We start from the raw sequence: 24,373 nt of genomic DNA, 5'->3' as shown, positions 1-24,373 counted from the left end.
GCGGTCAAATGCCTATGTACAGTCTTTAATCGAATCCATGCTTTAATTACTGGTTGCCACGAAGTTCACTTCCGAAAATTATATTTGTACAGGCGCACACACAAGTTTTTATTTTAGCTTAATTGAAATTGTTCAATGGTTCTAAAAATGCTTCGAGAATATCTGGAGCAGTGGCGGATCCTTGCGTTCTGATGCTTGTGAGATGGTGTACAATAAAATATTTTTATTTGACTGATCAGATTCTTAATAAAATTTGTATTTTTAGTACAACTAATGTGTTTTTATCTCATTGGTATTAATTATGACGCAGATCAGCACTCATTGTTCTTATCTCATTTATATAGGCTTAAAAATTATACACAATTTAGGTTTTAAGATAAACGTTTTATAATAAAACTGGTTAAAGGCCGTTTTATATTTATTGTAGATAACGAAGATATTAATTGCACATGAAAAAACTGTAAGATTCAGTTTAAAGAATCAGCATGAATAAAAACGAGAATCATTATGGTTTAATGCAAATTTAAACAACACTCGGAGAGAAATTAATATTAATACAAGTATCGAATGCATTGCACAATAAATTGCCAAGTCTCGATGAAGCTCACATATATATGAAGCGTTTGTTGCTGAGCAAAACCATGAGCGAACGATGACCTCTGCATGAGCCCATACATATATAATATCAGTACAAAAGTAAAAAAATATGCACCTACAAATATGCTAGATATAATTGTAAAACTACTGAAAGAAGTTGTCAAAGGCTAGTTTATTCATTGATATTGAATGGAATTATTAATAAAAGTACGTTCAGTACGTACATGCCATTGAAAGACAAGTAAAAGTCTCAATTGAAGATGTTTTATAGTTTTAGATTCATGACTTTCTTTTCCATATAAACTAGCATCGGAGCTAAAACCACTTATGAATTACGAATTTCGACTTGTAGTCAGTATTTTGTACAAACGGGATCATAATTTACGCCATCTTTTCAATTATCGGGGTTTTCTTGTATATACTATCATGGACGCTCGCACCTCCTCCGCAATACCTTCGTTGCCACACCAACCAGAATTCTTAAGGATCTTCCACGGACAATACCCCTGCGCCAGCTTCTCCACCACTGTTCGGAGAAAACATCTCGCCATGCATAGTCGTCGCAATATGTAATATAATTAATAAAATTCTCACTTTTTTTCACCCGCGTCTTACTGGCTGCGAAGTAACACCCAAAAGGGTTAGACTCACGAAATTATATTAAATAAAACGATACATTAAAATAATTATAAATAAGGTTAGGTTGACAAAATCTAATCTTAAATAATAATAAACATAAATTTAATCTGTTTCATCTATGATTTAAACTGAATTGGATCTTAATAGAAATAATTGCTTTAAATAAGTCGGCATTTATGGAAGCTCTTCAATCAGAATTGATTATTTAAGCGCGTAAAATAAACGCTCTTAGCGCATTCAACGTGTTAAAGAAAATTATAAAAAGTGGTCGAAGTGGGTAGATTTTTTACTACTTTGACTGAGATTCCACAGCCCTGGCTTGAACAGCAAATAGCGTTTCACAACTCAAATTGAATTTCATAGACATTTTAGAGCAGCATATAATTTCACTAGTAGAAAATATGTATCTACCGGTGAAAATCTATTCGGATATGATTTCACTAAAAAAAAAACACATTCATTATAACATAGATAGATTGTCCATCTGATCGCTGGAACTTTTTGCTCTTCGTCGAATCGCCTCGGGCGCCGCCCGCGAATGATGTCATCGTAATCATTCGCAGTGACCTAACGCCGATTGTGGTGTTGCAGTGCCGAATAGCTAACAATGCTCCATTGGGAAACTGTCGCGCTCGATTGATCTGCCCCTCGATTCTGCGCTTTCCTGCACAGCAGCACCTGAGCCAACACCTGTCAACCGCGATGAATCACTGTTTCCCTGCCAAGTCCTGTTTTTCAGAACTGAATGAAATACACGCGTTGCGTACGCCGGCTGCTCAGAGAAGCCGGTTATTCGAGTGCGTCTGCTGGTGTGTGCAAGTGGCAGACAAGACATATGGGACTGTGTGTCATCCTCGCGGGCGTAGCTCCCCAAGGCCGCCTTGTTTCTTCTTTCCTCTTGTTTGGAGAATGATAAAAATACTCGATCGTTTCACCGTAATGCCGCAGAGACGACAATAGGTATTTTAAGAAGGTAGATTCTTACTACAGTTTTTTCACAATTGAGGAAAACATTGATTAAGTTAAGATATAATGGTTGCTTAATCATTTAACGATTATTCTTTAATTCTCTGAATCAATGGAAATGATCCAACGACCCACGTGAGTTTGTTTCTGATAGACACGGGGCTTGATCAGTGATTTAAAAATAGCTCAAAAGTTAAAAATATCAAGAAACGCAGTAAAGCATCGCCTGTGTCAATTATTTGATTAATCTTAGTGTATGCATATTATTTCAACGATGTGGGTTTAAATAACTGGATTTTTTCCCCTCTTATGTATTCCCTTTTCTCTTCAAGAGAATGGAGTCAGAGATACATTTTCTCTAACTAATTATATCTTATTCGCCATTTGGGTCAATGTGGGATTGTAAAATTTTAGTAGTCGCTCGAAACCGAACGTATATTTGCGTTTTTACAACATTTTTATTCCTCGGCGGTGAGGTCATCACCCTGTCTTTTATTTTTATTTTGTTAAGGGTGTGTATTCTGGGTGCGACCCAGCCGGACGTAACACGCCCGTTTCAGCTGCAAATTATGCAAATGCTAAGCGTTTCGACACAGTTTTAGGGCGTACATCGATCTGCAGGCGTGTACCTTTTTATTACACAGAAACTTTTTGCATTTCCAAATTAAATACTAAACAAGTTAAATATACTAAAATAATCACATTGCCTCTAGCGTAAATCTTGAGCATGTTGCAGCAACGGTGGGGTTCATCGTTCGCAATGACCAATAATGTGATTGTGGGGGGACAGTAAATTTTCAGCTTCGAGACATTTGCTATTTATTTAAATAATGCACTTGGTTGTGGAAATTTAAAAATATTTTATTTTTATATGCTGCATATGTATGTTTTAATATGTTGCTGTCCAACCTCTCCATCTTAATGACTGGGTTGAAACCATTAATGAGCAAATCATATTAACGTTTTTAATGGAATAAAATATTATTTATTAGATATTCCCAATGAGAAAATCATCTCATTTAGGTTAAAGGCCTCTGGTGTTTAACTCGGGAATATGAGGTTATAGAAAGTACAACACCTCCCTACAAATTCCCCAGTTTCACTAATTTGGAGATCAGTTTTGAAATTTAAATTAAATATTGACTTTTAAAGTAAGCACTTCGATTATTAACTATTGCGCAGAGCGATTCCAAGAATTTACAGTCACGCTTCTCACATGCAACCGATTAATTAACAATATACCTGACGTTCGGCTGCCTACCTGTTGAGTCATTCCTTAATCAGTTTTATTATTTGTCTTGCACTATGAATTCTCATAAATTATTTTGCGAATAACGAACGTGTCAGATCCGCCATATTTCTCGCGCGTTACGAGGGGTCACTACGTGGATCGAATCTCAGTATGGCCACTATACTATGGCTTAAATATTCTATGTTGCGCATAGCTAGTAGTTCTACGTTGGTATAGGCCAGGAGTAGGTAGACTTTTGAGTCGGTGTAAAATATTTTATGCTTTTAATTTTAATAATTGCAGTTTACCATAAAAAATAGAAAGCTGAGTTTAGCCGTTAAATTTTGCGTATTTCACCCTCAAATTTATAAAACAACATCAAGGGTAATAACACATATTTAGATGACTAATAATTTGATTTTCTAGCCATACAAATGTGTGCAATTCGTTGATATTAAGATGGATCGTTTGTACCGTGACTCTGCGTCGTGAAATCTCAATGTGATATTCTCTATACTCTTTATTATATATTTTTATACCATATATGCACAAATTAATTCGATTTCAATTAATCATCAAAATATTCATGTGGTTAACGAGAGACCATTACATGCCCAAAAAGTGACCGTTTGGTGCAGATTGTGGTCAGGCGGCGTCAAATTTACTGACAAGAAAAATTTATTGACAAGAAAACAAATTTATTGACAAGAAAAATGCAAATGGATTATTATTTTATACATGCCAAAATTTGTAGGAAATATATTAAAAATATTATAATACAAAAAATATCATGAATATTAAACGACATTTAAATTATAATGATATGTATTTATTTATTTGAAAACAAGTTTTTTTTAAGGGCTAATGCATAAAGTTTATTAACCCTTTATGTGCCATAGTATATTGGCGTAATATACGACCGTAATGCCAGCCATTGTTATTAAAAATTACAAAGGCACATTTAATTTTCGTCATTTTATGAATGTTATAGAGTGGTAATAATTTAAACGTTTCTCCATATATGACTCTATATGCACAAAGTATTGTAATATCATTTCAAAGTATAAATGCGAATTTTTTCGAGAGTTTCCTAGGAAGTTCGTGGCAATACGGTCGCGACTCGATAAAGCTTCCTACAGCGTCTGTGGCATACAAACGGTTAAGATCCATCGAACTTCGAATATTCGTTTTCCGCAGTTGACGTTGATTTAATTGCTAATAAAGAATCGTATATTTTTTCGAATTTTATATTATACTACACTGTTTAGTATATTCAAATAATTTAAAATATTTTTGTAGTTGAAACGATTCCTAAGAAACGTCTTTCACTTTTGGAACAGTCATAATAGATTATACATATACTTTTATGCATTTCTATAATTAAGGAATCTTTTTTATGAGTTAAGTCAAAGAATCTTATCGCTGTCACTTCGCTTAGTAATTTATTTATAAAAAAAATTATTTAATTTTAAAATAATCATAAAAAGTAGATCTTCGGTTTTTTAAAATAATACCGAAAATCTGGTTAATCGGTCTGAAAACCCTACGATTCAGGGTGATCGCTAAACATTTTACTCAAAGAAAATCTTCAGGTCAATCTGGTCATATACTTTTAATATTCATAAACGGCTTTTTAACTTTATTAAAAAAAAACATAATTGTTTATTTGACCGTGCAGCGCAATATTTCTAAAAGGTTATACTGATATCTACATGAACATATTTTTTATATAATGAAACATAAATAAATAGATAGACAAAATCTTTGTTAGATAAAAATATTGTTTTATTATCGCGTGCGGTTTGCGAGACGCAGTTAGCTTATCCCTGGTATATAGGCTTGGAAACAGTCGCAGAAACACAACAAAATAAAAACCACATATACATGCGTGACCTCTCGATCTCTAACTAGATTTTCCCAACGAACGAAAAGGTCCCTAGACTTTCAGGGTCTAGCCTTAAGGTTTAGAATTTGTCCGCCGGGGCCATTTTTTGACTTTTTAATGAAGCAGCACTCAGCTCGAAAATGTTGAGCAACTGTTTTCAAATATGCAGCAGTTGTGCGCAAAATGTGCGCGCGCGTCGGGATGTTGAACTCGATCGATCTTCTCGCATGTGTGTATCTGCGTACATTGTATTATTATTATAAGTAGTATCCCCGTTACTTTTGGAATCTTCTCATTCATACATTTCTTGGTCCATTCGAGTAGCTCGGAAGGAAATGTTTGTCACTCGCCGTGAATGCTAAGCGGCGATGGGGATCTCCTCATTATGCACAGATCGTAATCTTGGCTGTCGCTGCGAACGTGTATCCTCTGCGCGAGATCGGATTGACAAAATTTGAATTCCCAGATTCACCCCTGTGAGAAACATGTCCAGGATAAAGTATCGTGAATTGAAATGATAATTAAAAGGAACTCCAGATAAATAAATTTAATAAATACAGTGGTGCCTTGACTTACTAGTTTAATTCATTTCGTGACGGAGCTCGTAACTCAAATTACTCGTATGTTAAATTAATTTTTCCCATTGATATAAATTGAAATGTTCATTTCTTTTTTTATCTGTAAATTTCCATTATTATTTAGAATAACTTTTTTCTCATTTTTATTTTCTGGAGTATTTTTAATATTTTTCCATATTTTAAATTGGGTATTATTAGCATCATTAAACATTTTATTATAGTAATCCACTTTTATTTTTTCCGATAAGCAGTTACAGCGTCTCTATTGTAGCTAGATTTTTCTGGGTTATGATAATACTAGGTTCTAGCTTCTATTTGAGATAACAAATATTTATATTTTTAATCAAGTTATTTAGATGCTCAACAAACCATGAAACGTTGCCTATAATTTTATTATCTTAACTTTTTGTCAAGGTTTTTTATCTAGCAGTTTTAATTTTATTTATAAAATTATTCAAGTCTCATTGACATTTTCCAATAATTTAAAATTGAAAGTATTTATTATATTTTGTAGTTGTCTATAGCCAATTTTTAATATCTCTTTAATTAGTTCACGATTGTTTGATATTTTTTTCATATTATTTAGACATTTTATAAGCAACATATTATGATCACTTATAGCATTGTCGATATTATAATTTTTTCCTATTAAATTAAAATTTGACATAATATGACCACTGCGACGGCACGATTTTATTGCTTTTGACGTGGATTTTTGACTTCTGAGAAGGGATAATTGTTTTTTGCGCTCTCTAATTGGTCAAAATTTGGTTTAGATATGCTTCATTCGATTCTTACTTATTAAGTCGTAGTATTGTTATTAACTTCGATAATGGAGCGTTTCCGCTGCTGATTTTATTGCTTTTAACGTGGATTCTAAGCAGGGGCTTGTCCAGAAAAATGCATGTCATTTAATGAAATATTTTTTTTAATATTAAATAAATTTTCTCCATTGAAATGAATTGAAATGCCATATATCCATTTCAATGAGGAAAATTAAAGTGGTAAATACACTACATTTAACTTAATGATGGTGTTTTTTCAAGTAATGTAATATGGTTTTTTCCTCTTATGTCTAGACAAATTTAAAAAAATTTTGCTTGTGTCTAAAAATAATCGTAAGTAGAGGTTCCACTGCATAATAATTACTAAATCAGACTTCTCTAAAGCGATATAGAAGGGGTTCATCTAATATTCGAACCCAACATGTGTTTACGACCAAAAGTGGTAGCGGGCTATTGTTGATGTCACTCTGTGATTACTTTATTTGAAAGACGATGACTTAACTATGCCCTCATATATGCATTTTAATGTCTTAATAATTATTATATTATGTAATTTTATACCAATTCGACACATTAATCATTTATATTTCTTTCTTTCTTTACAAGCAGAGTGGAAATGAAGGATTGGTACGTTGAGCCGAGTGTCACGTAAACAAATTTGCATAAAACTACACTTCCAAATTAATAATCACCTTTTAATTTTTCAGCAATTCTCAAATTCGGCCGGAAATGACCTTCCTGAAATGGTTGGTACTGCTTCGTCGAGCCAAGCCGCCGTAGCCGTCGATACTGGAATAGTGAACCCCATAGCCGACAGGGAGTTCACCATATTCGGTCCACTCGCACCGGACAACTATCCGAGGCCACACGGCGTGCCAGATTTGTCGCCCGAACACCACAGGATTGTCCAGATACAGTTTTTCGGACCGCCAGACGTCGAAAACAACAACCCGCCATTCGAGAGCAACAACAATGGTCCCATCTCTCCACAAGAGTTGGAGAACATTGTCAACAACAATGCCGAAAACTACATAGTCAGCGAATACGAGAATAGAAACTTAAATTATAACAATGTGAATAACGAAAACGTGGATGCGGAGGAGCCGCCGCAGTTTGCGAGGAACGTTCCGTCTGCTTTTCTGGAACCGCCGATGATGAGGCATATCGAGGAAGCGAGACTGGGAAGATTGGAAGAGCACCACGATTGGTTCGGTAAGTGTTTTTAATTGATAAAAATCGATGCGGAATCCCCAATTATATTTTAACGCACACCATATGTTGCAGAAAATCCGACGGATTATTATCCACGCAATCAACTGCAATATTTGCAAGAAATAGGACGTGGTTGGTTTGGTCGGGTACGTGCTAATTACTCCTTATGTACCTTTTATGTTTGCATACTTTGAACGTGTATTTGTGTTGCAGATTGTAGAAGCTGAAACTCAAGATGGTAAAAATGAGTTGCGAGCAGCGTCATCTTCGTCGTCACCGAAATTACCGAAGGTTGCTGTTAAGATTTTGGATGAAAACGTTAGCGTTGGAGAAAAATGCGTGTTTCTGGACGAGTGCAATATATACAAGAACACTAGCAATAAGAATGTCCTGAAAATGATTGGATATAATTTGGGACAAGATCCTTGGCTTGTGATATTTGAATATTGTTCATTAGTAAGTATAGTAATATTTTAATTTGGGTTTGCAATACCGGAATATATTTTCAATTGTAATGTGTATTTAATGTAATATATTCAAACCACTTTAAATGTTAGTGAAATTAATATTTATTTGATTTAATAATATGGAATAAGGGCGAAGCTCAGTTTGTAAAATCCAGAGAAGATTTCAAATTTTTGTTTCCACACTTTCATCAACATTCTTATCAATTTGTAGTAATCCTAATCCTAAAATAGTTTCGCGCAGCTGTTTAGCTATTGCATTTTTTTAAAGTAATTGAAAAATACACTAATTAAAGTTGAAATTGGCAATAGAATAAAGGTATTTGACTAGAAAAGGTCGAAAATAGAATTATTGTGTTAGACGTGAATCCAATAAGAGCTAGGAAAAATTTAGTATTAAAAAGTTGCCTGTAAAATTTTTGTACTGCTTGAAAAGTACAGGAGTGTGACAAAATAATGGGACCAAACATTATTTTTCATATCTTTATAGTTTCTCTACATACTTTTATTTAATTTACAAAAATAAAAACAATATTTTTACACAAACAATTTATTTTCATACATTTTTAATTAAAAAAAAAACATATCTAGTAACACTTCCTTCCTCTTTTATTACTTAGAGTACTCTTCTATGCATACTCTATATTCGCTATTAAAGTTTTTTTATTTTTAATAAAAAACACCACACATTTTCAATATTATTTTTTTTAAATATCTAATTTAGTATTTCAGCACTTGTATACAACGGATTTAAGAATTGCTCAACAATTTTCTATTGCATTTAAACCTGGCCAAATTGTAATTACTCGTTTTTTATATTGACTTCCGTGTAGCAGGGATCTCCATCTTAATATAAAGTTATTGTTTTTAAGTTTTTGTCAATAAAATATGGGTAAAAATATCTTTTGATACATTGTTTCTAGAACTAAATAAAGGGGACTGGCACCCCTGCCGCTAATAACAGACCATAACACCACTTACCTTTTTATACATGTTTCTCTGTACTTCCCTGTAAGTCGCCTATGCATATAATCGCATTGTTCGGTCAATGTGTGCATGATTGTCTCATCCGAGAAACAAACAAAAAAATACTGTAAACATTTATAGCGTGAAATTAACAATTAACAAATTTAATAATAAATTATTATTAACAAATTTAAATTAATCAGTTTAAAACATAATTTAAAGACATACTTTTTTCCAATCATTAGAAATCTAATCTCGGTGTTGCTTGGCCCATTCGAAACGTTTTTTTTCATCGTGTTTGTTAGTCGTGGCTTTTTTACTGCGGGACTGCTTATCCACCTCGCATAATCAAAATTGTTTCTATTGCATTTCGCAATGCAGTAGAAACAATTTTTTTGTCAGTCCAAAGAGTCGTTTTATGTTTTTGTCCACATTTATGACCCCCCGATAACACGGTAGACCCCCCGATAACACGGTAAATTGGGGATGTGCTATTTGGGTGCCCGATACTTTACAGAAATGCTTTTTGTTTGAGCCATTTTATAAAAAATACTGTTTTACACAAAAAAAATTAAAATTATTATTAAATACTATCAAATTAATACATAAATTACCAATTGCAAACAATTTTGATTTGGGTGATTAGAAAATAAAACAATTATTTTATCCAAATGTTTTGACAGAACTACAAATTGGTGCACACTGAATATAGGTAGTATCTTTTGTTCAATCTGTAACTGTATCTTATCCTCAACTTTTCAAATCATCGCATACTAACGAGCTTCAAATATTTTAACGCACAACATTTATTTCCTACATTAGTTGCTTGCAAAATATGGAGTGGTCCAATTATTTTGTCACACCCCTATAGGTTAAATTAATAATTCTTAAATGCCAGTAATTGGGTATTGAAAATTTGTCTGGAATACTGGTATTGAAAGCGCTAATTGTAATATATACGTAATTAAATATATGTTTAATATATGAATCGTTGATTTCAGGGTGATTTAAAAACGTTCCTCAGATCTAATATATCATCGATTGAAAGCTATAACGGTAGAGGCATACCTTTGAAATTCCAATGTGATATAGCATCAGCCATTACTTATTTGCATTCTCATAATATAATTCACCCGTAAGTATAATGATCTAAATGTTTTTTCAATGATTGACATTATAATAATCGATTTTTATTTTTTTAGAGATATTGCTTGTCATAGTTGTATGGTTTCGGATAGTTTAACAGTCAAGGTGGGCGATTATGGTGGTGCTGTGAATCACCATCCGTCAGATTACTTCGAAGCGTTTGATAAATCAGTGCCGATTCGGTGGTTGGCACCGGAATGTTGGTCTAAAAAAGTAAGTTTCGATCTTAAAGACTCGAGTCTCAGTTGTAAAATATTGTTTTAAATAATCAATATTGTTTTAGTTTACAAAAGAAGGTAACATATGGTCGTTTGGAGTGCTACTATGGGAATCGTGTTCTTGGGGTGCTTTGCCGTATGATCAATTCAGTGACGAACAAGTTATATCGTCCGTTTTAGTCAGGAACGGTGTAAGACTGCAGCAGCCCATTATTAGTAATGATTATGTATTGTATTTGTAAGTGTTTGTATTTATACTTTTTAATTTAATTTATTTAGAATGTTTTTTATAATGGAAATGTTATTGTAGATATCAAGTGATGCAGTCTTGTTGGCAAGAAAATCCGTCAGACAGAACCACAGCTGTTCACGCGTTATCGTTGCTGAATTACATCTACTCCAATTATTTTGGATCGATTGATGTTAAAGAAGACAGTGATCCTTTGATGTCGAGTTTCGAAGAGCGATGGCAAACGCTGAAGCCTAATAGTATTCCAAAGATCGATAACGGAATGACTTCAGAATTAAAGGATTATTTAGCTACCGTCGACCCGGAGGAAGATAATATGGTCAAGTTTGACGGTGATTCTATATGTCCGGCTGAATCCGAAGGCTCCACTGAAGTTTTGATGGACGATTTTTCCGAAAAGACGAAATCGGACAGTCTGACAAACTTGCACGGATCACTAGAGTCCATCCAAGAGAGGAGCGTTATGGAGTGCGAACAGGCCTCGTATAAGTGTTTTGGCGAGGCGTCAAAAGGTCCATTAAATAATAAGTTAAGTAGTTGCGAGGTGGCCCCGTGGCTGCAAGATTTGCCGGTGACGTCCCAAGAAGACATGTCCTACATAAAGACAGTCAGTGATGTTATTAGTGATTTAGATAACATGCTCAGTTCAGAGAAAACGTCCAGTTCGGAATCCAGTCACCAAACTAGTCCTTCCAGGGAGATTTCGAATCACACCGTCTCTTCTAAAAAAGACAAATCCATAGACACTCTGTATAACATTAGGAAGGACGATTCGGATTACGAGACCGAAGTGCACGCCGACAGCAGCGAACTGTTGCCGACCGACAATAAGGATTCAGTATTCGACGCTTCCATGGACGAAGACGCCAACTCGTTTAGCCAAAACAATGAATCGCAAAATGTACCTGAATTAAATACAATTAAAAACAGTAGTGAACAAGACTTTTATCCTACGTTAGACTTCAGATTAGCTAAAATAGAGAATAATTTAGATGAAACTAGAGAAGTGCATCCTATTTTCCAAACAAAAGGCATTATCAATACGCAAGATTATGACTCTTTGCAAGACACCAGTTACATACCTGATTCTAATTCGAAGGTTTCGAGCGATGAAAAGTTAGAATTCAGACGGCAGAACAGTTCAGGTTCGGAAACAGAAGACGAAGTGTGGAAGAAGAGAGTCGAAATGGGTACTATTACAGAGAAGATTAAGTTAAAATCGAAATCTGTGACGGACTTTATGGTTCTCACTCATATAGATATGGATTTTACGGACTTTGAGAGCGAAGATACGTCGTATACGTCAGTCGATGGTAAATTTGTTCCATCGACGGCCGATAGAGCACGGAAAAGGTTCAAAAACGATTCTCCGCACAAAGATTCTAGTTTGCCGATTGAAGAATATCTCTCGTTTCCGAGAAATTTCTCGTTTTCTTTATCAAATAAAAACGATAACTTCAACAGACCCATCGATCTAATTAAACTCAAGAAGAGTTTGCGGAATATGACTTTGAGAAGTATCAGACCTACGAAGAGTATGAGCGATTTGTCGTCGATGCAAAACAAGAATGTGTTCATCAACGATTTGCGAAACTTTAAAAAATTTTTGGACTCTTTTTTAGGGAGCGACGATAAGATCAGATCGATAGAATCTACGGATGCGAATATATCAGAAAGAATCCAAGAAACGGTAACAATCGAAAAATGGCCTAACGATTCTTGGGATACTACCAAGTATATGAACCTCCCTGAAGAAATGATTCTATCTCATGTTAATATTCCCGTAGGAAGTGAAATAAAACGGAAGGGAATTAGTATAAATTTGTATGAAAGTAAAGATTCAGATGTGTCGAACGCGTGTGAAAGTTTTTCCGTAGATTTAGTACAATCAGAACCTCAATGGAATCTTGTTACAAGTACGCCAGAAATTAACGATGGCCAAAATGAGAGCAATTCTCATGTTAAAAATATTGATGTAAGTTTAGAAAGTGCCGATTCGAAAGATTTAAAAACTGTTTTAATTAAGGACGAAACTGTTCCTCAAGTACAAAATGAACTAGAAGTAAATTTTCAATCTATCGATGATTCGTTAAAATCTATTCCGTCTGTTTCTTCGTCCGTACAGATAGAAGACGATAGTGCTGAAAATAAACCAGTGATAAACTTTAAAACAAACGATAAAGATTCAATTGTATCACTGGGGCCCTTCACTGATTGCACGCTCGATCTCTACACTGGCCTTAAAACGAATTTCAGAGATTGCAGTGAAATACCAGAAGGAGAAGCTCTGATGTTTTCTTCGAACTTCAACGATGTTCATAGAACGCCTACTAAACTGAACGAAAGCGACGCCATACCCAAACAAGACAATTACCAAGTGTCATCGGCTTACTTTTTCAACAGTCCTGCCGTTCCCATGAACACTCTTCTAGATGACGATAAACATATCGATTATTCTCTGGAAACGTGGGACCGATTCCTCGGATCGAGCTTCGATAATACTTCACCCCAGAATTTCGATAGTATCTTTCCGGACGTGAACGTGTCATCCTCTCATTTGGATAGCGAGCCTTTGCCGGAACCAGTGCCAAGCGTATCGAGCGACGATGATAATAATAAACAATCGTTAGCGAATCCACTTGTACAGTTCGATTATAACTATGAAATGTTGCGTCAGAGAGAGCTAAACAATTTGACGTCGAAACTAGCCATTGCGGAAAACGAAAACAATTTGAATATCGAGTATTCTTCGCAAGATATAGATCCTGAATCTGAAGAATATAGAGACGATAGCATTGATGATAATTTAAAATCTGAAGAAGATGATGATATACCGCCTTATATTGAAGAGAGTGAAACTTTGGAGGAGGTACCTTCTGAAGGGTGGTTTTTACATGATAAAAGGATGGATTTGAGTAACGATAAAGGCGATGATAGCGATTCGTATGAAGAGAAGCCCGATTCACACATTGTGATTGATCCTGAAAGTGTTAAGGCATTGAGAACCGAACTGGAATTGAAGCTTCCTTTAGCACAGGTATGTATCAATTTATTTTTAAACTTTAACACATGTACGCTGGGACTTTGACTCTTTTACTTGACGTCGGAGCACGTCCACATAGATATATTTAATGCTAAGATATGTCACTATTAGGATTTGATAAATATTGTTAAAAAATATTAAATTTTGTACTACATTTCCATGATTTACTTGTACAACTTTTCATTATCATTTATTGAGCAGTATAAAGTGTAATATTATTTCTGGTCTTTGTAAAAACGACATAAGGAATTTATGAAATGGTCTTTCATATTATGCAACTTAATTTTTTTTTAATTAGTTATTTAAATAAATAATGTACCTAACTAACTGTCACTCACTGTCATGAAGTACCTCAGCTAGTTATACCTAATTATTGTTTTTTATAAACAATATTTAAATATAAAAAGCTAGATACATTTCAATTTTTGTTACTTGAAGCCAAAATAGGGCTAGTTCAAAAGGCGCCAATTTTTGTTTTATGCTATGTACAGGAATGTGACAAAATAATTGGACCAGACATTATTTTTCATATTTTCGTAGTTTCTACATACGTAATTTAAAAAAGTTAAATCAATATTTTTACACAAACAATTTATTTTTGCACTTCATTTCTCTTTTATTATTTAGAGACATCTTCTAAGTATACTATCTATATTCGCTATTATATTATATAATAGTTTATTTTTATTTTTAAAACGTTTTTAATGTTTTTTTTTCAAAATCTGAATTAGTATTTGAGCACTTGTATACAATGGATTTAAGAACTACTCAACAATTTTCTATTGGATTTAAATCAGGTGAATTACCTGGTCAAGGTAAAACTTGTATATTTTTGCTTTGCCGAGTAATTCTGTATTGATTTTGCCGTGCTATTATTTTTTTGTTAAAAATCATCGCCTACTAACGAGTTTCAAATCTTTTAATGCACAACATTTTTTATTTCTTCATTAGTTGCTTGCAAAATATCAAATGTGAAATGTTGGAATGGTCCAATTATTTTGTCACACACCTGTATAATAAAAATGTAATTCACTACATCAGTAATGATTACGATTACATAAAATTATGACAATTATATGTAAGATATATTACTGTTCCAGAAAATTATTTAAGCAAGTCGAAAGTAAACTAGTGTAAAAGTATATTTTTTTCTAGTACGTCGACCCCCCCCCTATAGCGTAGAGATTGGGACTTCGTTATAGGGGACTAGACACCCATACAAAATTTGAGGTTAAGTTCTTTCAACTGTATTTTGTGAATTTAACGAAATCAGCAAATCAAACGTTTTCCCCATTTTTATGTATAAAATGACCTTGAATTTAGTTTGTAAATAAGAATGTCTTTGATTTTACGAGTGCAAACGCAACAGTTTTTTGAGTTATTTTTTTAAAATGCGTAAGCCTAAAAAATAAATATAATTTTTTTAATTTTTTCTGCAGTATGTTTTTTTAGGATATTAATAAAAACCTATTAATTATATTAAAAACAAACAATAATCGTAGAAAGGAAAAAGTTAATCATTTTTTAAATCGTAACACAAGGAGATGAATAGTTTAATAGTTTGTCGTAATCAAATTGCTATCTATATAATAAATATTGGGTCTTTTCTGTATGGAACGTAAATCAAATATAGTGTAAATTGTTGAGTACCACTGATGATTGCTAGTTGAATAAATATAATTTTTGTAAAATTAGAAATTTAGATAAGATATTGATTGACAAGTTTTCCAAATCTTGTGTTTAAATATACACTGGATAAGAAGTTATGTTTTTTTTTTTGTAAAGTTGCGAATTCGTCCCGTCTTTGCGTGAACACGTGTGTCTATAGCGTCCGGCGTCCATGTGTTAATATAATAACAATGCATGGTTTTAAAATATTTTTTATTTCAGATGATGAGTCAACGAATGAGCATGGATGTTGCACCAATGACTGAAACTGAATGTTATGAAAATGTTGCCTCTTGTTCGACGAGCAGCGAACAGCCTACATTAGTATTGGCAAAGATCGAACCTAAGAAAAAATCCATTGATGAAAAATCGTCTGTCGAAACACAAGTCACACAAAATGAAGTTCTTATTCATTATAATAATGTGTATGGAATAGTTCCGCTAAGTCCTATCCAGGAGGAGAGCTGGTCAGAGTTTTCAGAGATGGCTAGAGTGGGCGAATTCGAGAGATCTGATACGTCTAATAGCTTATCTCTCGGTCAGCAGAATAGTGTGCCAATAGAAGAACTGCCTCTAGAAGTTCAAATGGATATCATCGACAATAAAGAATTGCAATTAAAGAAGTATGAGGAGAAAGTGAAAATGTATATGAATGATGATCCAAACGATGATTCGCAGGGATCTAATCAAACATTTGTGGCATTGGACGATGAGAATATTAAGTTGAATGGAAGGTCAGTATTACTTATTTTTATATAATACAACAAGTATTTTATATTGTTTTTATGTTGTAGATTGAGTCTCAGCACTGATAGTTTGAATTGTTTGGACGACCAAAACGATGATGATTTTGTTCATAAAGAAGACAATATCGCAGATTATCCGTTGCCAAGTCTACCGAGCACCGAACCACTGTACGAAGAACACTCGCATACTAAATCTAATGAAGAAATATCGCAAAATGTTGATAATTTACTCAAAAACATATCAAAGACATTAAAACATGCGTCGAAAATTGGATCAATCGATCCAAAATGTACGACTTCAGTGAATTCTGATACAGATCAATCAGAAAATGTTTCATTGAACAATAGCTCAGGATCAAAAACGTACGTAATTGAAGGCAGAGTTCCCGTTCCTGACGATGGAACTTACGTTTGTAATAAAGTTATCGATGTACCGGATGATATTTCAAACGTGTCTAAGATAACGCAACCCTCGTTCGTGTCCGACATGAACACGTCGATAGTTTCGGATAGTCAATTGAAACCGTCGGATAAATCAGTATCGCAAAATTTACATACAAAGACTCCTAGTATGGATTCTTGGTGTTCAAACGATACTCTTTTCAACGTCGAGGAAAACTTTGATGATATATGCTCGTTTAACGATTTTCCTGCAAGTCCGGATAAATGTGAAGATGAATTCAGATCTGATACACCTACCAATATAGAGTGTGATGAACCAAAGAACGCGATGCTGCCGATCCTTGAAGCTGCAACTTGTTCAAGAGCAGTTTCTGCATCAAATATGTTCAAGCAACCGTCGGTCGAGATGGTCATGAATTATCCTGAGAATGTCGACGATATCAATTCAAGATTTATTGATATTGAAGGTATTGTTGCAGTTGCAAATATGCATGATCTGGAAGAGTCACAGCTTCATATCAATAAAATGATTCCAGTCAACGATACAGGAAGCAATATTGAAAACATATCTGAAGTTTCTATCTCTGATCAAGTGAATACAGTAGAGAATAATATGCTGGTGCTGAAAACGTCATCTAGCGATTCTTGCAACACTAGTAAAGATGTCAAAGAATTAAACAAATCGATTGATGAAGACGAATTAAGTCATTACGAAAACGTGCCCAGGCAAATGAAAACGCCGCGAGTGACAGAAATGCAGACGACTTCTACTGATTTTTGCATAGGCGCCACTTCGACTCCGTTAGGCAATCATGAGTCACTTCCTGTTGAAAATAAACAGTACGATATGTCGCAAGATTCTATCGATTCAGCTCAGAATTTAATCGACGATCAGTTTGAGTTCTTGGATAACATAGCGCCTGCTCATTCATCTATCGATGAAGAGACCAGTTGCTTTGATTTCGGAGAAGGGGCTCCGAAAGACGAAGAACACGGCGACTCGAATGAACAGTTCGGTAATAATTTATCCATCATTAACTACGTAAGCATTGAGCAGCGCTCCGAAGACTATTGCAAGCTGAGGGACGCGACTTGCGATTTTTTGAACGAAGAGAAGAAGTTCAATAATTCTGAAAAATTGCACTTTAGCAAAGAGCTGAGCGATATACTCCATGATGATTCGTCTAAAGTTCTACATTCATTGATCGATAAAATTGCCGAGCAGGATAGTAACGGCTTTCGTTTAGATATGAATGCGAAAAAGCAGGAAGCGCAGAACGGCAACGACGTTCAGAATGAATCCGATTCATTAACATATGACGAGTTTCGTAAATCGGCGGAGATGCGAATGCAAGAATCTAGCAATATTTTGATTAATTCGAATGTGAACGACTACGATGGCGAAAGTTCGGCGCTGTCGGAGTACGTTGGTCATTCTGGTCTCGATATGGAGCTGTTGCAGAACAAGTCGGACAGTTCATCCGAGATGAACTACTTTGAAAATCCTAATCAGTATAGAACGCAAGACTCAATGAGTATCGGCAACAATAATTCTGATCTATTGCAAGTGTCGAATTTATTTCCAACGGGACTCGGCAATATCCAATTCTCAGGTGAGTCAATGTTTTTTGATTAATCTTTAAATATTTGTCACAAATAGTCTTCCTTTACGTTACACAAGAAAGAGGCTTAAAAAGTCAGTGTTTTTCCTCCTTATTTATGTCTCACCTTTATTTTGTCAATGTAAAATTTTTTATTAATCTAATGTTTATTTTTTGAAGGTCCGGTCAGTGACTTGTCATTTAACAATCACTCCTACAACTCTGATAACAAACAAATGGAAGACATTAACAACTTAGCACCCGAGTGTTTGAAGGAATGGGACACTGCTAGTGAAGAATCCAACGCTAACTCTTCGTCGAGTGGCGAATTCACGTGGAAGGTCTGATCGGTTGTATTGTATTATTATTGTGTAAATAATCGATTTGTGAATAATAAGTGTTATAATGCTTATTATGAATCACTTATGTTTTACTTTTCGCAAATGCTTATATACATATATATTGTATAATTGAGAATGTAGATCAAGTAAAAAAATACAGAAATCGCTTTATTTGCATGTCGCTTTGTGTAAATCATTTAATATATGTATGTGCTTTTGTCTGGTTGTGGGTTGGCGCATTATAGAATGGTGAAGCAGGCGAGCCGATAACGCTGTCAGCATCCCTGTATCCGTCACCATATTCCACGATGGTGAGTAATTATTCGATCAATACGGAAAATCACTTATTAAAACGATCTTCAAATTTATGCCATCTTTCTATTTGCATGTCTTCATAATATTAAAAAAATTAAAAGTCATAAAATGCTTCTATTGTATGTGTACAGCTTAATATATCATATCATCAGCACGTAAACGAATATTTGATCGCTCAATACGGTGCTGAAAGTGTTTACTTAATTGTAGAAATTCCAAAACAATTTCTCCGGAAGTATGGATTGCGACGTGATTAAAGAGGAACCTGCGAAATCTGATTCCGAAGGATCAGAAGACTCGGACAGTGACGAGGACGTTGAATTCGTACCGTCGAGCTGGAATAATTTGGCCACTCCGGCAAAAAGTGCTTTGAAGAGTCCGGAAACCAGTCAGAGTGTCAGTATAACACGATCTTTACTAATAGATTTAGTGTGTATGTTTATTTTAATTTTAAATATTCTTATAGGAGATCAAAAAGAAGGTAGCGTTCAAAAAGCAGAAGCACAATTGCGTGTATGAATATCCTCGAGAAGTATCTGATAACGAAGGCGAATCACCGCACTTTACAAACTCTCGTTATCCCGGTAATTATTGTGCTATATCCATTTGTGAATGCGTTGTTTGAAGTTATTTTTAATAATATTTATATTGTTAATTTGCAGATTGGCGAATCTATAGCAATATTGATGATGATCCTCAGTTTGTCAAATACGATGAAATGTGCAACGATAATGCTATTGTGTTTTATCCACCGTCAGGTAATTTTTTTTACTGTATCTTATGATTTTCTTCTGTGACTAAATTCAGGTGTTAGCAAATTACATCGAATTCTAAAATTTTTCTGAAGTTAATTATTTTTCTTTACAATTCAGTGCTTTTCTATGTTTCATGATAACATTGTTAAAATGTATTACATTTATATATTTTTTATTGGGTAATATTTGGAGTGCCGTGCAGGCGCTTACGGTGAAATGTTTTCATTTTCGCTCGCTCGCATGCTAACTGACGAGAGTGAGTAAGAGAAAAGAGCGACCGTCCTTTAAGTTAAAATACAGATAAATAGTCACTTCCCTATAGCGTAGAGATTGTGACTTCGTTATAGAAATACTACGTTATAGGGGACTAGGCGCCCATAGAAAATTTGAGGTTAGGTTCTTTCAACTATTTTGTGAATTTAATGCCATCAGCAAATAAAAAAAAAAACATTTTTATGTATTAAATGACCTTGTATTTAGTTTGTAAACAAGAGCATGTGCCCTATGTTCTTATTGCGACACGCGCGCGAAGAATGTCCTTGATTTTGCAAGTGCCAGGGGAGTCAAACGCAACAGTTTTTTGAGTTATTTTTTTAAAATGCGTAAGCCTACAATGAATAAATAATAAAAAGTAAATATAAATTATCAAACTTTTTCTGCAGTATGTTTTATTTTTAGGATATTAATAAAAACCTATTTATTATATTAAAAACAAACAATGGTGGAAATAAAAAAGTTAAACATCTTGAATTGTGTAATTATGCATTTAATTACCATCAGTGTCATCTAATATCACGTTCCATCGAGACCTTTTTAATACCTTAATTTCATCACCACTTTCATTAATAACAGGATAATTTTCTTTATTGTCTTCTGTCTGCATTTCTTCTCTAATTTTATAATATGGTGCTTGACATTTTTCTAATTGTTTTTTTAATTCAGCAGATTGCTCTGTGCAACAATCGTATTGAATAAATTATTATATTTACATGGGTTTTGCATTTAAATTTTGAAATAAAAAAATAGCTATGTTTAGAAAGATTACATATTATTTTAAATGCACTAAAATTTGAATGTTGGATATAAAGTGTCATATCATATGATTCATTAATACTAATTTAGATTTGTAATATATGTGTATTACATAATTAAATAATTTTATTTAAAAAAATTAGAATGGTTGAAACCCTCTGAAAAGTGTATACATAATGTATTAAAAAACGTGTACATTGATTTGCTTGATCATGATTTTTTCCATAGCTATGCAAAAATAAATATTTTACTGTATTGTGATGAATATCCCTGGAATGTTATAGCGCGGCGGCATTTCGCCTGTCACAGAATACGTCTAGCAAAGTCAAGAGACAAACAGTAATAAAAACTACGCTATACGGGGGAACGCTATAGGAGGGACTGCCGCATACGCTATAGGAAACTTTGGGGGGGGGGGGGGTTTACTGTACTTGCTATTCTTTATAAATACTGACTGAAAAAAAATGATTTTGACTAGTCCAATTTAAATTCAAATCATTTAATATAAATTCTGACAATCTAATATTTATTCAAGCCGCTTATATTCTGACCTTTTAATATAAACTTTGACCCAAAAAATACGAGCCATTTTAAAACACTAATTCGGAGTAAGAACTATTAAAAATCTTTGTGTTGTCTGTGTATCAAATTTTATTTAATAAATTGTGTTTTTTTTTAGGTATGCCTGATGACGATTTCTACGTATCGCCTTCTACAGCTCCGTTCGAATCGTTTGATCTTATGAACTTACCCAGTCAGTTCTTCCCTGGTCAGCATTTATCACTTGTCAACTCTGTCGATCCTTACAATATACAAGGAGACGAAATTGTGGAGGAAGAACCGTTACCGCCCGCACCCTCAGAGCTCTTAAAAAACTCTGAAGATGTATACAACATCATAATGACTATCATCGAAAACGGCAAGTCTTCGGATTTCATCACTCCGGACTCGGGAACCGAAGACGTAACGCCCGGTTCTATGATCGATTACGATTTCAAAGACGATCCTAAAGATCTAAAATCGGACGGATCGATCGTATCGATAACGAGTAACGAGCTTACGAGAAACGTAACTCGATCGAACAGCGAACTCAGACTCAATTTGGTCAACAAGAAGATGAATTCGCCGAACGGAGCCACTTTGATACTGCCTGATAAAAGCTCTCCGTGCGGGTCAATAACGCCCAGCACTCCTTCTCCGATGCCGTCGGGAAACAGCGGCACCAGTTCGGGATCAACGTCTCCTTTGGCGATATTAGGCGGATTGCGGCACACCAGAGATAAGCTCAAATTAGACTTACCGCCGAGCCCCCTCGCCAGAAACTCTCCAAACTCTCTAAACTCCGGCAGGAGTTCAAACTCGGAAGTGAAGATCTTCGATTTCAAGAATATAAACGTAAATAATGCGTTTGATAATCACGACGATGATGATAATTCAAATACAAACACGGTGATCGATTTAAATGACGCGTCGACTCCGGATAATGTCGATTCGTACATATCAAACTCTGATGAAGCAAAGAGTATTAAACAGGACGACGTGTCAGATCTACCGGTGGATCCGGACACTGTCGACGGGATCGCCGTCGATACACAAGGAGATGAATCTTCTCATTTGGATATCACGACTTTACAGAAAGCCGTCGTTCCGATCAACATGGGAGAAAAGCTGCGGAAGTCTATATTGGAACCGGTGAAGGGCGAAGGCACGTTATTGGACAGTGGCGACGAGGACTCCGGAATCGGAAGCAGTGCGTATACTACTCTCGAAAGAAAGATTGATTCCGGAGTGAAGATCGACTCTGGTGAAAGATAAGAAGATATATACAAAAAAAGTTATATTTTATTGTGAAAGACTGATTGTATTGAAACGTTTTAGTTTAGTGCTCTCACATTATTTTTTTTTTTGTTATCTGCGATAAGACGACGGAGTGGATAACTGGTGACGTACCTGCAATCGATATATATAAATATACATATATTTTGATGGAGTTAATTTATCAACGCCGTTATTGTCAATTAATATAGTTTCGAACACCAAATGATGTTATGGTTATAATAAATATGATGATTTGTTTTGCAATTGTCATATAAATTAGATGTTAGACTAATGGACAATTTTGGATGTGTCTAGAAATTTATAAATTTATATATAGTCTTAAAAAATATACACACAATACTGTCACAATGTGAAGATTGCAGATTTATACATTTTTATTACGTGATATTAAGTTTTCGTTTGTGGATTATTGCAATTTTGTTAAAATTAAATAACTACGATGGTGAGTCAAATGAAAACCTTAAATATTTCTTAAGTCGTATACATTGCTTGCTGCTTTTTTAGTTTACGACCTTACGGTTATTATCCTAGAAGGTGTCTGACATGCATGATTTTTTCAATTCTGAAATCAGTGAAGTGGTTTTTTTTTCAATTGATCGAGAAAATATGAGAAGAGGAGTTCTTTTAGTCCACCCGTACTTCGCTATACTCACAAAAACTACCGCTTCATTTTAGTGTATATTACAATTGCAGCGGTCATTTTAAGCTACTACTTTCGCGTTCTTTACACACTATATATGTAACACTACTGCCAATTTTAATTGCACTTTTAAAGTTTTCATTTCTCTCACCCTTGTATAGAAAGGGATTGATTGAGTGGTGACAAATATACATTACAAATTATTGATATCGAGTTAAGAAGAAAACTATATGATACGATTGACTAGTTTTATCGAATTTCATGATATTAGAGAATACTCTTGAAGTTATGTAATTATAATTAATGCAAAAGTTTTTACTCTTTTTGGACTATGGCGTAAATAATGAATGATGTGATTGACTACATATTAATAGACTGTATATTAAATTATAAAAATATATATTATTATTATTGCGTGTCTATATATATATACATATATAGTCGTTTATATATTATAAAATTTGCCATATATTCCATATCGTTTGCTGATTGGACTAATTGATTTTGAGGCGATTTTTTAACTCTTTGATCCGATTTTGATGTCACTTTAGCGTAATTTAAAAAAATCTTAATAGACTAAAATTCTGCTTGCCACGAACGTAAGACTTGATCAATTTTAGTGTTGAAACTTTAACTGATAGTTTAATAAATTGTATATGTATATATAGTGATTCAATCGCATAATGAATTGATACTTTGCATATATTTGATGATTTGTCTCTATATGTTTATATGGTCGTTTGTAAGAATCCTTCCAGTTTTATTAATCTTATACGATTCAATAAAAAGCGACGACCTGTATATGACAACGAACTTTCAGATTTTATATGAACGTTGTGAAAAATTGTCATTTATTATGATATTATATTTAATATATATGTATTCACGTGATCATATTTTTTGTATTGTTAATTATGTTTACGTATATTTTATTATTATTATCGTGGAACTTACCATTTATTCATGTGTGTGGTTATTATGTTGTCTGTATGAATTGATTTTTTACATTGCCGCCAACGGATGATTAGAGCTGTGATAGTGCTTAGAAGGCCTA

The 24,373-nt window shown here is 34.1% G+C and overlaps 1 protein-coding gene across 2 annotated transcripts in view; it reads left to right on the top strand.

The window, feature by feature from the left end:
* The window catches only part of LOC148237272 (uncharacterized), a 48,521-nt gene extending 25,184 nt beyond the window's left edge, over positions 1–23,337 (top strand). Inside the window, exons 3-17 of one of the 2 annotated variants that reach the window (XM_088203447.1) lie at positions 7,389–7,893; positions 7,966–8,039; positions 8,107–8,349; positions 10,325–10,458; positions 10,526–10,682; positions 10,753–10,925; positions 10,998–13,974; positions 15,871–16,382; positions 16,443–18,409; positions 18,578–18,738; positions 18,984–19,049; positions 19,264–19,449; positions 19,520–19,637; positions 19,716–19,811; positions 21,520–23,337. In XM_088203447.1, the coding sequence (XP_088059573.1) occupies positions 7,389–7,893; positions 7,966–8,039; positions 8,107–8,349; positions 10,325–10,458; positions 10,526–10,682; positions 10,753–10,925; positions 10,998–13,974; positions 15,871–16,382; positions 16,443–18,409; positions 18,578–18,738; positions 18,984–19,049; positions 19,264–19,449; positions 19,520–19,637; positions 19,716–19,811; positions 21,520–22,655 (8,505 nt within the window). In that variant the 3' untranslated portion in view covers positions 22,656–23,337. The remainder of the gene's footprint in view (positions 1–7,388; positions 7,894–7,965; positions 8,040–8,106; positions 8,350–10,324; positions 10,459–10,525; positions 10,683–10,752; positions 10,926–10,997; positions 13,975–15,870; positions 16,383–16,442; positions 18,410–18,577; positions 18,739–18,983; positions 19,050–19,263; positions 19,450–19,519; positions 19,638–19,715; positions 19,812–21,519) is intronic. The other variant, XM_088203455.1, reaches the window with a different exon arrangement.
* The last annotated feature ends 1,036 nt before the right edge of the window (positions 23,338–24,373 follow it).

This window comes from Plectrocnemia conspersa, unplaced genomic scaffold, assembly GCF_051122295.1.
Source record: "Plectrocnemia conspersa isolate PC_06_02 unplaced genomic scaffold, ASM5112229v1 ptg000002l, whole genome shotgun sequence".
Lineage (NCBI taxonomy): Eukaryota > Metazoa > Arthropoda > Insecta > Trichoptera > Polycentropodidae > Plectrocnemia > Plectrocnemia conspersa.
Note: the sequence above shows the minus strand (reverse complement) of the source record. Positions and strands in the feature narration are given on the sequence as shown.